Source organism: Brienomyrus brachyistius, chromosome 13 (assembly GCF_023856365.1).
Source record: "Brienomyrus brachyistius isolate T26 chromosome 13, BBRACH_0.4, whole genome shotgun sequence".
Lineage (NCBI taxonomy): Eukaryota > Metazoa > Chordata > Actinopteri > Osteoglossiformes > Mormyridae > Brienomyrus > Brienomyrus brachyistius.
In genome coordinates, this window is record NC_064545.1 from 18,088,906 (window position 1) to 18,101,704 (window position 12,799).

At 46.7% G+C, this 12,799-nt stretch overlaps 2 protein-coding genes across 5 annotated transcripts; one reads left to right on the plus strand and one right to left on the minus strand.

Moving 5' to 3' along the window:
- Positions 1 to 204: 204 nt before the first annotated feature.
- Positions 205 to 7,701, minus strand: LOC125706232 (protein regulator of cytokinesis 1-like). 4 transcript variants are annotated; one of them, XM_048972814.1, is made up of 15 exons: positions 7,492 to 7,701; positions 6,620 to 6,752; positions 6,395 to 6,517; positions 5,829 to 6,062; positions 4,860 to 5,030; positions 4,299 to 4,448; positions 3,674 to 3,821; positions 3,450 to 3,586; positions 3,267 to 3,362; positions 3,035 to 3,181; positions 2,834 to 2,944; positions 2,478 to 2,591; positions 2,182 to 2,364; positions 1,855 to 1,892; positions 205 to 941 (listed from the first exon to the last, which is right to left on the minus strand). In XM_048972814.1, exons 1-15 carry the CDS (start codon positions 7,500 to 7,502, stop codon positions 893 to 895), a joined length of 1,845 nt encoding a protein of 614 aa, XP_048828771.1. In that variant the 5' UTR covers positions 7,503 to 7,701; the 3' UTR covers positions 205 to 892. The 4 variants fall into 4 exon arrangements, with proteins under 4 accessions (XP_048828771.1, XP_048828773.1, XP_048828774.1 ...); XM_048972816.1 differs by lacking the exon at positions 1,855 to 1,892 and having other exon boundaries at positions 2,229 to 2,364; positions 7,492 to 7,683; XM_048972817.1 differs by lacking the exon at positions 1,855 to 1,892 and having other exon boundaries at positions 2,259 to 2,364; positions 7,492 to 7,682.
- Positions 7,702 to 8,109: 408 nt separating this feature from the next.
- Positions 8,110 to 10,974, plus strand: mfap1 (microfibril associated protein 1). The gene is made up of 8 exons (XM_048972818.1): positions 8,110 to 8,311; positions 8,593 to 8,809; positions 8,909 to 9,047; positions 9,139 to 9,326; positions 9,473 to 9,742; positions 9,877 to 10,036; positions 10,131 to 10,220; positions 10,343 to 10,974. The coding sequence occupies exons 1-8, from the start codon at positions 8,230 to 8,232 to the stop codon at positions 10,520 to 10,522; spliced, it is 1,326 nt and encodes a 441-aa protein (XP_048828775.1). The 5' UTR covers positions 8,110 to 8,229; the 3' UTR covers positions 10,523 to 10,974.
- Positions 10,975 to 12,799: the final 1,825 nt, after the last annotated feature.

Consider the following 12,799-nt stretch of genomic DNA (forward strand, 5'->3'; position numbering starts at 1 on the left):
TTCCTTCAGCTGTTCATAAAGGAGCTGAACAACAAGATCAAGTGACAAACATTCACAAATCAGATCCATGTCTGTCACGGCAAGTGTCGCTACTGAAGCTGAAAATGCTTTTACATGTTAATCGCAACCGTTTTGTCACACAATTCCATGATCATTTCACACAGGTAGCGTATTTACAGTAAATTAAACTTCAGACAGTACAAGCAGATTTTAAGTTTTTGTTCCTTTACTTAATATGACAACAGGGCCATCAGAAAAAGCGCAAAAAATTAAACATTTATTTACAAGAGACAGGTAAGGTAGGGGGGGACCACGGGTAAAAACTCTCAGCATGTGTAAACTACAGTGTACAGGAGGGCTGCTGGAACAGCTCAGAAGAGTTACCCATTCATAAAGCAAAATCAAATCAAGGAAGTGTCCAAATATAAACAGTAAAGCACCATGAATAAATACAAGGAGTAATGCTGAGTGAAACTATTTGTAATGTGCAAAATATTAATGGAGAAGAAAATGCAGAATGGCACGCTTTCAGAGGGGGGAGCCCACAGCCTCGCCTGCGCACTAAACACCATTTCACTGATTCTTACTTCATAGCTAAACCACCACCTACATTCATCTCTACTAAGAGGACTCAGTTATGACACAGCATTTCGAGCTTGACTAAGCTTAATATACAAGAGACATGCCAGCTTAATTATCAGAGACATGTTTTGGTATGTGCAAAAATAATTAATTAAAAGTGTAAATTTATTAAAAAAATACATGTCATTACATAAGCTTGTCTCTATAGTGTCCATCCTAAGGTCAGATTTACCTTCATGTATGTCTCATAACCGTAGTGACAGGAAATGCACCCCCACCCCCCCAGGTCACCGATGAGTGATGGTGGAGTTCAGGGCACCTGTCTTGCAGTTAGATTTGGAAGCCTTTGAGAGTTCACGCTGAGGAGGAAAAAGAAAAGAATGTGAATCGAGATCAACGCATGATTTGTACACCAAAACATGGTGCACCTCCCCCATATCACACTTAGAGGACCAACAAATATACTAGAATTATTAATCTGTTTGGCAAATCACCATTAAATTAGTCACTTTATGGGTGTATAATGAAATATAGTACTAATTTACATAAATACACAAATTTAAATAGATGAGGCAGAATCAGACAGAGAACAGGTGATTGATTCCAGTCGCCAGCTTTTTGCTTTACCAATCCCAACACTAGTTAGCAGTCTGGTTCTGAGCTCAGAGGCTAGAGAAACACTGAAAAGTATCAGATGAATTAGTCTACAGCAGGCTGCCTGTAACCCATGAGCCTGAGCTGGTAGGTAAGTCACACAGGTAGTTAGACTGCTGGAGTGTAAGTATGATAGACCGGCTAACCAGAAACCCTCAGTATGGAGACAGAGTAAAAACAGCAACACACAGCCCAGCCCAGCAGCATCCTGCCCTGGTCCTAGGGGCACCCTCAATATACAGCTTCTGCTCTTAATGAAATCACAGGAACCCGCCGGCTGAAAACGACGGCTCGACCTTCGTGACACAGTTTGGATTGGAAAGAGTTTTAACAAATCTTTCTGCTTATTTATAACTCTTAAGATATATACTCAGACATTTATTAATGACTGCTCAATACTCTATAGGACCTTAAAAATTACAATATGTTCTTATAAATATACATATATACACACACTAATAAGGCTGATGTCACAGAGTCAAGCCTAATTAGGAACTTGGAAGGCTGAGAAAAGGGGGCTGGTCACAGGCAATAAAACCTAAAATGTTAGGCATTTACAGGGGTGTAGTTAACAGCTCATGCACTCAGCAAGTGTGGGGGGGGCTTGCTTGCAAGTACCTGGGAGGGATGCAGAGGTCAGGGCTGACAAATTCTTTCTAAAACAGAATGAAGAATCAGAAATGCACCCGACCAGAACTGCAAGGAACTACAGCGACGACTACATAGATTTAAAGGGAATTTACTGCATCAGAGCAATGCGTCGTATTTATACATTTAAAAGGCTTCACTTTGGCAATCACTGATGCGTCTGTTTACTCATGTTACATGCCAAATTATTAACGCACTCCAATTAAATGCCATTTGAAGGGAATTCCTCTGCCTAGACTATGTGTTGCTGAAGAGATCCAGGGAAAAAGAGTTAGTATTTTTAAAATAGAGAATTACCGCAAACTCAGAATAGGTGCTGGCGATAGAGTTTATGCTGTAGTTACGCTGTGGACTGGCAGGGGTCCTCAGCACACCTCTCAGGAGAGACCCCGGGGCCTGAGTGATGTTCTCCTTGTTACGCTCCATGAGGGCACCGCGTGGAGGCCTGCCATGTCCCGGCGTTCGTGATGTAAGCCCAGGCTGGGGAAGAGACAGGGAGACGGACAGAAATTCCACCCAATCAGAATCATCCACTGGCGGTTCACTGAGGCAAGAATGCTGGGTCCTAGAGCCCACCCAGTTTCTACACAAACCTTAGCTGCAGAGAGTGGTGGGTGGGACATGGGTGAATGGCAGATGGTTCCTCCAAATACAGAGCGCATCGTGCTATTAGGAGTGGCGCTAGAGATGCTGGAGGTGGCGTTGAGCTGGGGAAGAGGCGGGGACAGTTAGTTGCGTGTGGCAGCTTTCATGTTAACATCCTCCCAGCATCAACTGGTACGAGCTTAAACAACCAGTGGCTGACAGCAGCGTAATCACAGGCTATGTTAGCCTATGGTAGAGGTTAAAGGCCAATCACAAGCAGGTCAATATGACAGGTCGATCTCATCTAATAGATAGTGACAGGCGTGACGCTCTCGCCACACATGCGAGTAATAAAATAATCTACCTTTCTCGTTTTCCCAGGGGTGGTGCTTCCCGGGAGCCGCCGTTTTGACGGAGTCCGTACAGCAGTGCCATACAGCATGTCCTCTTCCGTCTGCTTGCTTTTTTTCAGTTGCTGTTTCAAAACAAATATCTTAGTAGCCATTACAACATTACTGACATGATGCTAGCATGCTGCTCCAGGACCAAAGGCAGCTTTTCTGACCCGCTCCACCCTCTCCCTCTCCTTCTCCGTCCTGTGAAGCTCCCACTGCTCCTCCACGAACTGCAGGAACTTCTTGCCGTCGATCAGGAACTCGCGGCCCTGCTCCTGTTCCCAGACGTCGATCTGGGCCTTCAGCTTCTTCTCCAGCTTCAGGGCACAAACGGCAGGGGAGGGTTAGAGGGCGGGCTCCGCCAGGCCGGCGGCAGGCGACGGCTATCTGAGCAGGCTTCACCTTGGGCAGGTTCTTCTGCAGGTCGGCTCTCTGCTTTTCCTCCTTGAGAAGGTTTCCTCCTCTGTTGGTGAACCTTGAGGGATCTGTCGCTTTTTTCTGGAGTGGATTATTAATATAGAATCAGTGGCGCTAAGATGTAATAACAGACTCGAGTGGCACGCCGAAGCCTCCTGCCCTGCTCACCTCGAGCTCCAGGAAGAGCAGCCAGTTCTCCTGCCACTGGTGCACCCCCTCGTACAGCTCCTGGTGATCTTCAAAGTGCTGCCTCAGCCTCTGGAGCTCATCCTCATGCAGCTGCAGCAGCTCCTCACTAAACTCCTCTACACACAGAGAACCATGTGACCCGCTGACATCACCAAGCTGAGACCCCCCCGGGCGACCGAGTCGGCTCAGATCCTCCCATTTACCGTGGTGGTACGGCACGAAGGCCTGCCGCTGCTCGGCGCTGAAGAAGCACTTCTCCCAGTAGGAGGCGAGCTCAGCCCGGACGGCCTCCGTAACCTCACGGATGTTCTCCATCTTCAACTGGTCCAGGCGCTGGAGCTCGGCCGCCAGCTGACAGAGGGGAGAACACACCGGGGTGTCACCGTCTCTGTACGCAGCCACAGCTATAACCATTCACACTGAAGCAGGATCCTCCAGGGAAACTGTGTCACTGTATTCATCTCCAGACAAGCCTTATATGTTTGAAGGACACCAGAATGTACAATTAAAAGAACTAAGCTCAAATAATTTTTTAAAGAAACTTCACTTTACTGCAACTCATTCTAAACAGAAGCAATATTTTCTGCTACAGAAGCTCTGTCCAGTCCCTTTCTAACCTACTCCTTTTAGCCCCTTCCAGCGTTTAATGGCCAGTTTTTGGTCAATCGGGACAAAATGCTGCCAATCAGCAGATTTGAGGAGAGCATATCAGTCATTTCCATCACACCATCACTTCATGTTGATATCAGTGCAGTCACTGAGGCTTTTTTTGTAAATGCAGGTGCCACATCGAGAGCCCTGCTCTGCCGGGATTTGGGCGCCTCTTACCGCTTCCATGTTCCTCTTCTTGCACATGACCATATGCTCAGAAAACTGATCTCTCTCCACCTGTGGGACCTGCAGCCGATCCCACAGCTCCTGGATCTGTCTGCGGTAGGAGCTGCATAGAGCCTCATTCTCAGCCTTACGTTCCTCCAGCTGTTCAAGGAAACAGGACTACAGCTGTTCAAGGAAACAGTGTCTGACTGATTTAAATAAATAAATATCTATGACCAATATACTTTAGGTTAATTTTGCCGGCACTGGCTTATTAGCAGAATATGTGACACTTGAAAGTGGCCAGGAGTTAGGAAAGTCCCCGATCCAGGCGGCCCAGGGACCTGTAACTCGGGACCAGATTCTGGGATCATAAAAGCACCTATTGTTAGCAAAGCCAATGACCTAGATAAATATGGACTGCATCTACAGGATTATAAACATCTGCAATTACTGCCAAAAAACATATTGAATTTTACAGAATGCACCTGCACCAGGAAAATAAATACCAGCAGAGCTTGCTGATGGTGTGAAGAGTCACCACCATCCCCCCCCCCCCAAGCAGCCACTGACCTGAGCCAAGAGCAGCTTGAGAGTTTTGATGTTCTCCTTGGAGAGGCAGAAGGCCTCCTCTTCTTCGTAGACGACGTCCCTCTCGAAGCTGGTATCGGGCACCTGCTCCAGGTCCTCCATGCACAGTATGATCTGCTTCTTGATGTCAACAAACTCTGCATGCCTCCGCTCCTGCAGATTACACAAACATTATTAGTACAGCTGCAAAATCTACCATCATCTGCACAGTCAGAGTCTCAGCATCAGTCCAAATAAACTAGCTCTATGGTTTATGGACTGAAAACACACAGAGTTCATTCATACCTATCACTGTGGGGACTCTCCATTCATTTCTGTGGCCATAACCATAATCCTAACTATAATAACCCAGCCCTAACCTTAACCATATATAACTAGAATAAACTCAAGACTTTTGACTGCTTTAGTTTTTTGATTGCATTCACAGATTCTCATACAATTGAGGTTTATATTGTGGGGAGCTGAAAAAAAGACCCCTCTAGCTGAAGATAATTGGTTTTACCAGACGGTGGAGACATTTGGTTCTCACAATGTGGCAAACACTATTCCACACCTGTACACACAATACGCAGTACATACACTCTCTAGCCAGTCTATCACTTACTCCTGCCTAAAACGAGGTAGGACGCCCTTCACCCACAGAACAGCCTGAACGGACTTAACAAGACACTGGAAACTTGTCTGACTATTTCCCTGAGACTGGTCATGAAGACTTTTCCCACTGGATCTTTTTTGTTTATAGCACCATGTTTTGTAAACTCAGGACACTGCAGTGAGTGAAAATCACAGAACTTCCACATTTGGCACAATCCTAGACCATTAAAAACCATTCAGATCACACACATTCCCCACTGTAAAGCTTTGTCAAACAGTAATACATATATTCATATACACTTCTTAAAAAAAAGGTTTATAAAGAACAAACGGTCGTAGGCGGGAGCAGAGCAGGACCTTCTCCGCAACGAGGCCGGCGATGTGTTGTCGGTAGGCCTCCAGCTGCTCCAGGGTGGGCACGCATGCGGGGTCGATGCTGTAGGCACCCGTGCACAGGACATCGCACAGGTCACGTTCCTGGTCCTGAAGGCCTTTGAGCTCCTGCATGCGCTGATTCTTCTGCTTTAACATCACCTCCAGGCGGGTGCGGATGTCCTTCTCCAGCTGAAGCATGGTGCTCCCATCCTCGTCCTACCAAGCCAAACACCTTACAAGTTTACCTGAGCATAACAATTCTCTCTCCAGGGATTTAAAAACTGCTGAGTCACATGATTATTAACATGCGATTATTCAACTGATACTTTAGCCAAACGTTTAAGAAGAAACAGGAGCATTCTGACACGAATATAGCAGTGAACATCTATGTTGGAGTAATGCTGTTTTAATGTGTTGCACTGGAACCTTATATTATATAAGGGCACCTCCCAGGCCCTACGAACTGCCACCACAAGTGTGCTCTTAAACACAAGACACCAGGCCGTCCACAAGGAAGCCAGAGGTGAGGCCTCAGGACGCCGGCTCACCTCGAACGGCGACAGCTGCAGCTCCTTGCACAAGTCGTCCAGCTCCTTGCGACACGTTGCGATGCTGTTCATCAATCGCTGCTTCAGGTTCTCTTCTTCGGAGATCATCATGTCCAGCAAACCCTGCAGCCAGAGTAGCAGTCTAATGAGTCCCACGCAGCACAGATAGAAAGGCAGGGAGGCACAATCCTAAACCATTAAACCATGTCCCGCATAAGCACTCACTCTGACATGCTTCTTCACCACCTCTGTCCTCTGTAGCCGCTGGTCCTCTGGGATCCCGATTTCCTCCCAGATGTCTTTCAGGCGGCACAGGGCTTTATTTAGGCATGCCACAGATTCAGCGGCAAGGACCTCACTGTCAAGAGGACCACAATCTAAATGAGCACTTTGCAGACGTTAGGACACCACACCCCTGATACAAGCAGCCAGGCTCCATTAATTCTGCTCAGAAGCAGAACTAGCCACACCTATTCTCGACTGACACCCCAACTACACTCAGTGAGCCAGTACGAGAAACAAACCTTGTCCGTATTAAGAAAGGACGATTCCCAGTACCATGATCGTCCTTTAGCGACCCTGAATGGGGACACACCCGGGGTACTGGCTGCTTTGAAATAAATAAGATAAGTACCGACACAGGAACGACCAAGTGTTGCGTTTTGGGTTCAGCCTACGGTCCATCTCAAAAGGCTAAGCGACTAAAGGAGTCAGCCTGCGTAAATAAAACAAACCACCGAGCAGGCAGGTGTCGTGTGATTGTTAAATACGTCTCGACAGATTGGGTGGATTATATTCTAGTAAAGTTAAGGTAACGTCTTGGGCAAACTGGCAGACACCTGTTTGTATGCGGCAACCCTGAATAAGGAGCCTGGCGGGTTCTCGGATAATAATCGGCTGTTTGATTTAACCGGGATTATCTAGTTTAGTAGTTACAATAATAGCATTGAGCTATATGAGGATATAAAGTGCTAGTCACACAAAGACAAATCTGTGACGAAGCAGAACCGCAAAAAGAATAGGAACCAGAGGCAGCGCCGCACTGAACTGCCGAGTTAACAGTTTCATAGAAGGAAAACTGGCCAAATCACACTTACCTCTTTCTCATGGTACCAACGTTCCAAAGAACCTTTCGCAGTTCTTTGTCCAGCGATAAATATATATGAGTATATTTTTTAATCAGAAAAACCTCGCCGCACCTCTCGCTCTCCCACTGACAGTTTCGATCGAATTCAAATCCCTGAGTCTGAGCGTAAGCGCGTATCCTATTGGCTCGGACAGACACAACGTCACAGTATGGAAATAAAGGGCTACTGTTAAAACTGCGCATGCGCCTTGTTATATCGACGCAAGGACGCTTACTTTTTTGTATATACAAGTAGAACCATTTAGGTGCAAGTTACCATGTCACCAGGAGATAACTAGAATTAAGAATTTCTGTACGTTTCATAATGCCATGTCTTCATATATTTAACATCTTGACAATGGTGACTCCTGTAAAGGAACTACTAAGCATAACTTGAGCACAATTTACATCTAAAAAATTGCATTTGAGGTTAATATTTTATTTATGGCTTTATGTTTTAATACGCAGTATTTCTTATTTTTACTATAAACTTGAACAGCACTAGGGATAGATGCAGCTCCCTCGCCAAAACCGGAAGTCGATCCTCGGAACCTTTGTGATCACGTTATGCTGCAGTGGTCGGATAGCATCAACATCCGGTTGCTAACGTTCACTTCCTGTTCCTAAGAGGAGACGGCGCAGGAAAAGAGTGTCTTTGGATAAAGAAAATAATACGTATAATAGTGTGTATTCGCATACCTGATCCATCATGTCGGGACAGAACGCTCTCAACATGAAGCAGCCGCCGATCCAGTCGACGGCTGGAGCCGTGCCGGTGCGAAATGAAAAAGGTATGGAGAGGCCACGGCAAAAGACAGCCAAGACCGCAAGCGCACGCAGAGCATTTCTGAAACATGTCGGCTCTGATGTTTGTTCATAGTTTAAATCGACTGACATGCAGTATCTCCAGTTTCCAAAAAAATATTATACACCGACATCTGATAACTTAAGCACAGTTAATCGTTAACGTGAAAAGTTGCCGTTTTGATGGCATTCGAGTGCTAAGTATCAGTTCACAGCAATGGCGAAACAGTTTAACAGACAATATATTTTCAATGCCATCACTCTACAGGTGAGATCTCTATGGAGAAGGTGAAGGTGAAGCGCTACGTATCAGGTAAGCGGCCCGATTACGCCCCTATGGAATCCTCGGACGAGGAAGAGGAAGATTTCCAGTTTGTGAAGAAGGGCAAGGAGGCAGAACCTGAGGTGGAGCTGGAGGAAGAAGAGGTGTCCGACCCTCGGCTGAAGCGTCTGATGAACCGTGTCTCAGAGGATGTGGAGGAAAGGTACCAGTTGACCTTGGCCTCTTCCCTCATGCGTCTGTGAAATCTGGGATGCCCTGAGTATCCTGAACATGTTGAGTGGGTTTCCTCTCCCTCCCCCAGGTTGGCACGACATAGACAGATTGCTGAGCCAGAGCTGATGGCAGAGGCCAGTGAGGAGTCAGACGAAGGAACATGGCAACCTGAACGCGACGAGAGCAGCGAGGAAGACGAGGAGGAGGAAGAGGAAGTCGATGATGAGGTAAAGAGGGTGGCAGTTGTTTTACTCTTTTCTTAGCAAGTTGGGGGACTGGGACATTATAGCCAGCTGGGTCTTTGGTGCTGTTGCACAGGAAATCGAGAGGCGTAGGGCGATGATGCGTCAGCGAGCTCATGAGCGCAAGAATGAAGAAATGGAGATCATGGAGGTGGAAGAAGAGGGCAAATCTGGGGAGGAGTCAGAGTCGGAGTCAGAGTATGAGGAATACACAGACAGCGAAGACGAGACAGAACCACGGCTCAAACCCGTCTTCATCCGCAAGTAAGAGGCTCTTTCTCATGGCAAGAGCGTCCTCTCCCATTGTTTACAGATAACTGTAAGTCTTGTTGTAATGTCAACGATTCATTCACCTGCTTAATTCTCATGTAATTTTTTTTTAAAGCCTGTTATTTGCCCATTTCTTCCAGGAAGGACAGGGTGACTGTGGCTGAGCGCGAGGCAGAGGAGCTGAGGCAGAAGGAGCTGGAGGCTGAAGCCAAGAGACAGGCGGAGGAACGAAGGCGCTACACCCTCAAGATCGTGGAGGAGGAGGCAAAGAAAGAGTTTGAGGAGAATCGACGCACGCTGGCCGCCCTGGAAGCGTTGGACACGGATGGAGAGAACGAGGAGGAGGAGTACGAGGCCTGGAAGGTCCGTGAGCTCAAGCGCATCAAGCGGGACCGTGAATCGCGAGAAGCGTGAGTCTTTAAATTTATTATTTTTTTTAAAGTTCTTACTGTTATTTTTCATTAATTCTACCAAGGCATAAATTGGCTGAGCTGGGTCTTCCTACTGAATTGGTCCTGACTCTCTGTACTGTGTTGTTGCACAGCATGGAGAAGGAAAAGACTGAAATTGACAGGTTCCACAACCTCACAGACGAGGAGCGCAGGGCTGAGCTCCGGAACAGTGGCAGACAGGTTACCAACAAGGCCATTAAAGGGAAATACAAGTTCCTCCAGAAGTATTACCACAGAGGAGCCTTCTTCATGGTGAGCAGACATGGAGAACTGTATGATATGTGCGCAGAAGGGAGTTCTTTCTGGTTTAACATTTTTCAACCCTACACTCCCACCTCCCACGCAGGACGAAGAGCAGGACGTATTCAAGAGAGACTTCAGTGCCCCCACCTTGGAGGACCATTTCAACAAGACGATCCTTCCCAAAGTCATGCAGGTCAGGGCAGGATTCGCTGCTGCGTGTCCTTTAAGTTGCATTGCATAACGTATTGAATTAATGCCTGCAAAAGACTGGCCTTTTACAATTAACTATGTAACTTCTCCTATTGTGAATTTCAGGTCAAAAACTTTGGACGCTCCGGACGCACTAAGTACACGCACTTGGTGGACCAGGACACCACCTCCTTCGACTCCCCGTGGGCTCAGGAGAGTGCCCAGAACAGCAAGTTCTTTAAACAGAAAGCAGGGGGTGTGAGAGATGTGTTTGAGCGTCCCACTGTACAGAAGAGGAAGACCTGAACTTGTCCCCAATGGGGCAGACGAGTGGGGTTGGGGAAGATGTACATTCAACTGATAGACCCAGACTGACGCTCGCCCTAGACCACCCACCACAGGAACAGCTGTGTGTCAGACAGGACTTTCTGTTCATAGCACAGTGGGAGCCCATGGATACACACGCATTTCTCCTAAGTGATTATTTTGGATATGTTCTATTTTCCTGATATGGGGATAGCATGGGTGCTCACTTTTTTCCCAGGGAATGCCATTTGTCAGTCTACGTACATTATCAGTTTAATCTGTCAGTTTTCTGTGTAAGTAAAACATAAAGGCATTGTTTTTTTCTAGGCTAAGAGTTTTATTCCATTTTCTCATTTCTTTATGAAATTGTGTAAATAACTTAATTCTTGTATTGTTAACCGTGGTCTGGAGTGTTCGCAGCTTTTATAGATTGATTAAATCCAGTAATTCCAGTTGTAGCCTGTCTTTTGTACATTAGGGTTGGGAGGCAGTAACCTTTAATGTGAAGTGTCCAACAGGTAAGGAATCGTTTTTCTTCAATGAGGAAAAGGAGAGAAAAAAATCCCAAAATGCTTTATTTGCAGTCCTAAAACACCTTGGCCCACGAGTCGCATCCTGCTTTGAGTGAGGTCCGTGCTCGTCAGGGCTATCAGCGCCTCCACCATGTTGCCCATGTACTCCCTCAAATCTCCAGCACGCTCATCTGTGGACCGGTGTTGTGCCCTAAACTGCCCCCCTGCCACGGATTGCCTCCCCTGACGTCTTCGCTCCATTTAAAGGCAAAGTCGCTTCTCCAGCGCAGCAGAAGCGCACGTTCGCTGTAAATTCATTTTCTTGCCCTAAACCGACTGAAAAAACTCAAAGTAGTTGTTTATCATGCCTTTTTACATTTCAACCTTAAGTTATCATTCACAACCTGACTTTTTCCCATTAAAACGCTACAGTAATGCTTCTTGACAATACTCGTCTGTGCAAATACAGTCGCTTTCAGTGGCAAGAAGGGACTGATTTAGTTGAAAGATATTTTTGATGCTTTGTGGAATCCATTCTGCTGAAAATTTCCTTCTGTCGTATAATATAATACGGTGTTTAACTTCATACTCTGCACCGTCACGCTTGTAAATGATCTGACATCGATCCACAGACCAAAAGTCAGCAAAATTTCCCCGGACCCCGGTTCAAGCCTCACAGAGTAGTATCTATTATTTCCATTGTGTCACCCGGCAGATCATTATAATGAAGCCTTAAGGGTTCGTTGGTCGGAGGATGGGGGGTGGTGCGACACGCTGAGCGACCATGCCTGCAATCAGGAGGTTCTCAGTTCGAGCCCTGGGCAGAGCAGTATCTGTTTTTGTGTCACGTCACCTGGCTGGTCATTATCATGAAGCCTTAAGGGTTGATGGGTAGGAGGATGGAGGTTGGCACGGCACACTGAGCGACCATATTTGTGATGCAGGAGGTCCCCAGTTCAAGCCTCGGCTGAGTAGTAGCCTTTATTTCCATCGCGTTACCCGGCAGATCATTACAATGAAGCCTTAAGGTTTCCTGTGTCAGAGGATGGACGGTGGCACGATACACAGAGCGTCTGTGCTGGCAATGCCGGTGTTCCCTGGTCCGAACCTTGGCAGAAGAGATAGGTGGTACGTGTCTGTGATTCCTTTATTTGGCAATGTAGGGGAAAAAAAACATATACGAAAAACAGCATACAAGTAGGGATGGTGAGTGGTGCTGCAGGCTAAGCCTCTGTATCTGTGATCAGAAGGTTGCTGGTTCAAGCCCAGCCTTGGCAGAAGAGATAGGTGGTACATGTGTGAGCGTCCTTTATTTGGCAAGATAGGGAAAAAAAGACATATATACGTAAATTTCATATATATTCGTAAGTTTGACTCTCAATAAAAGATGCTACTCCGCTGAAGCTCGAACTTTCTGATTGCAGGTACGGTCACTCTGTCTGTCATGCCACCCTCCATCCTCCAACCAAAAAACCCTTCAGGCTTCATTATAATGATCTGCCGGGTAACGCAAGAGAAATAAAAGATAATACTCTGCCGAGGCTCGAACCAGAAACCTTCTACATCGCGAACATGGCCACTCTGTGAGTCACGCCACCCTCTGACCAAACAGCCCTTAAGGCTTCATCGTAATGATCTGCCGGGTAACGCGACGGAAATAGAAGATACTACACTGCCGAGGCTCGAACTGGGGACCTCCTGCATTGCAAACACGGTCACTCAGAGCATCACGCCACCATCCATCCATCACCGTTAAGGGTTCATG

What these genes read in the sequence shown, in the direction of transcription:
- mfap1 (XM_048972818.1), top strand. Translation starts at nt 8,230, where the DNA reads ATGTCGGGACAGAACGCTCTCAACATGAAGCAGCCGCCGATCCAGTCG. An exon ending in AAGAGGAAGTCGATGATGAG is followed by an intron (nt 9,048 to 9,138) that starts GTAAAGAGGGTG and finishes GCTGTTGCACAG; the next exon opens with GAAATCGAGAGGCGTAGGGC. An exon ending in GACCGTGAATCGCGAGAAGC is followed by an intron (nt 9,743 to 9,876) that starts GTGAGTCTTTAA and finishes GTTGTTGCACAG; the next exon opens with CATGGAGAAGGAAAAGACTG.
- LOC125706232 (XM_048972814.1), bottom strand. An exon ending in TCAAGCTGCTCTTGGCTCAG is followed by an intron (nt 4,449 to 4,859) that starts GTCAGTGGCTGC and finishes TTCCTTGAACAG; the next exon opens with CTGGAGGAACGTAAGGCTGA. An exon ending in GACCTCTGCATCCCTCCCAG is followed by an intron (nt 942 to 1,854) that starts GTACTTGCAAGC and finishes TTTCCTCCTCAG; the next exon opens with CGTGAACTCTCAAAGGCTTC.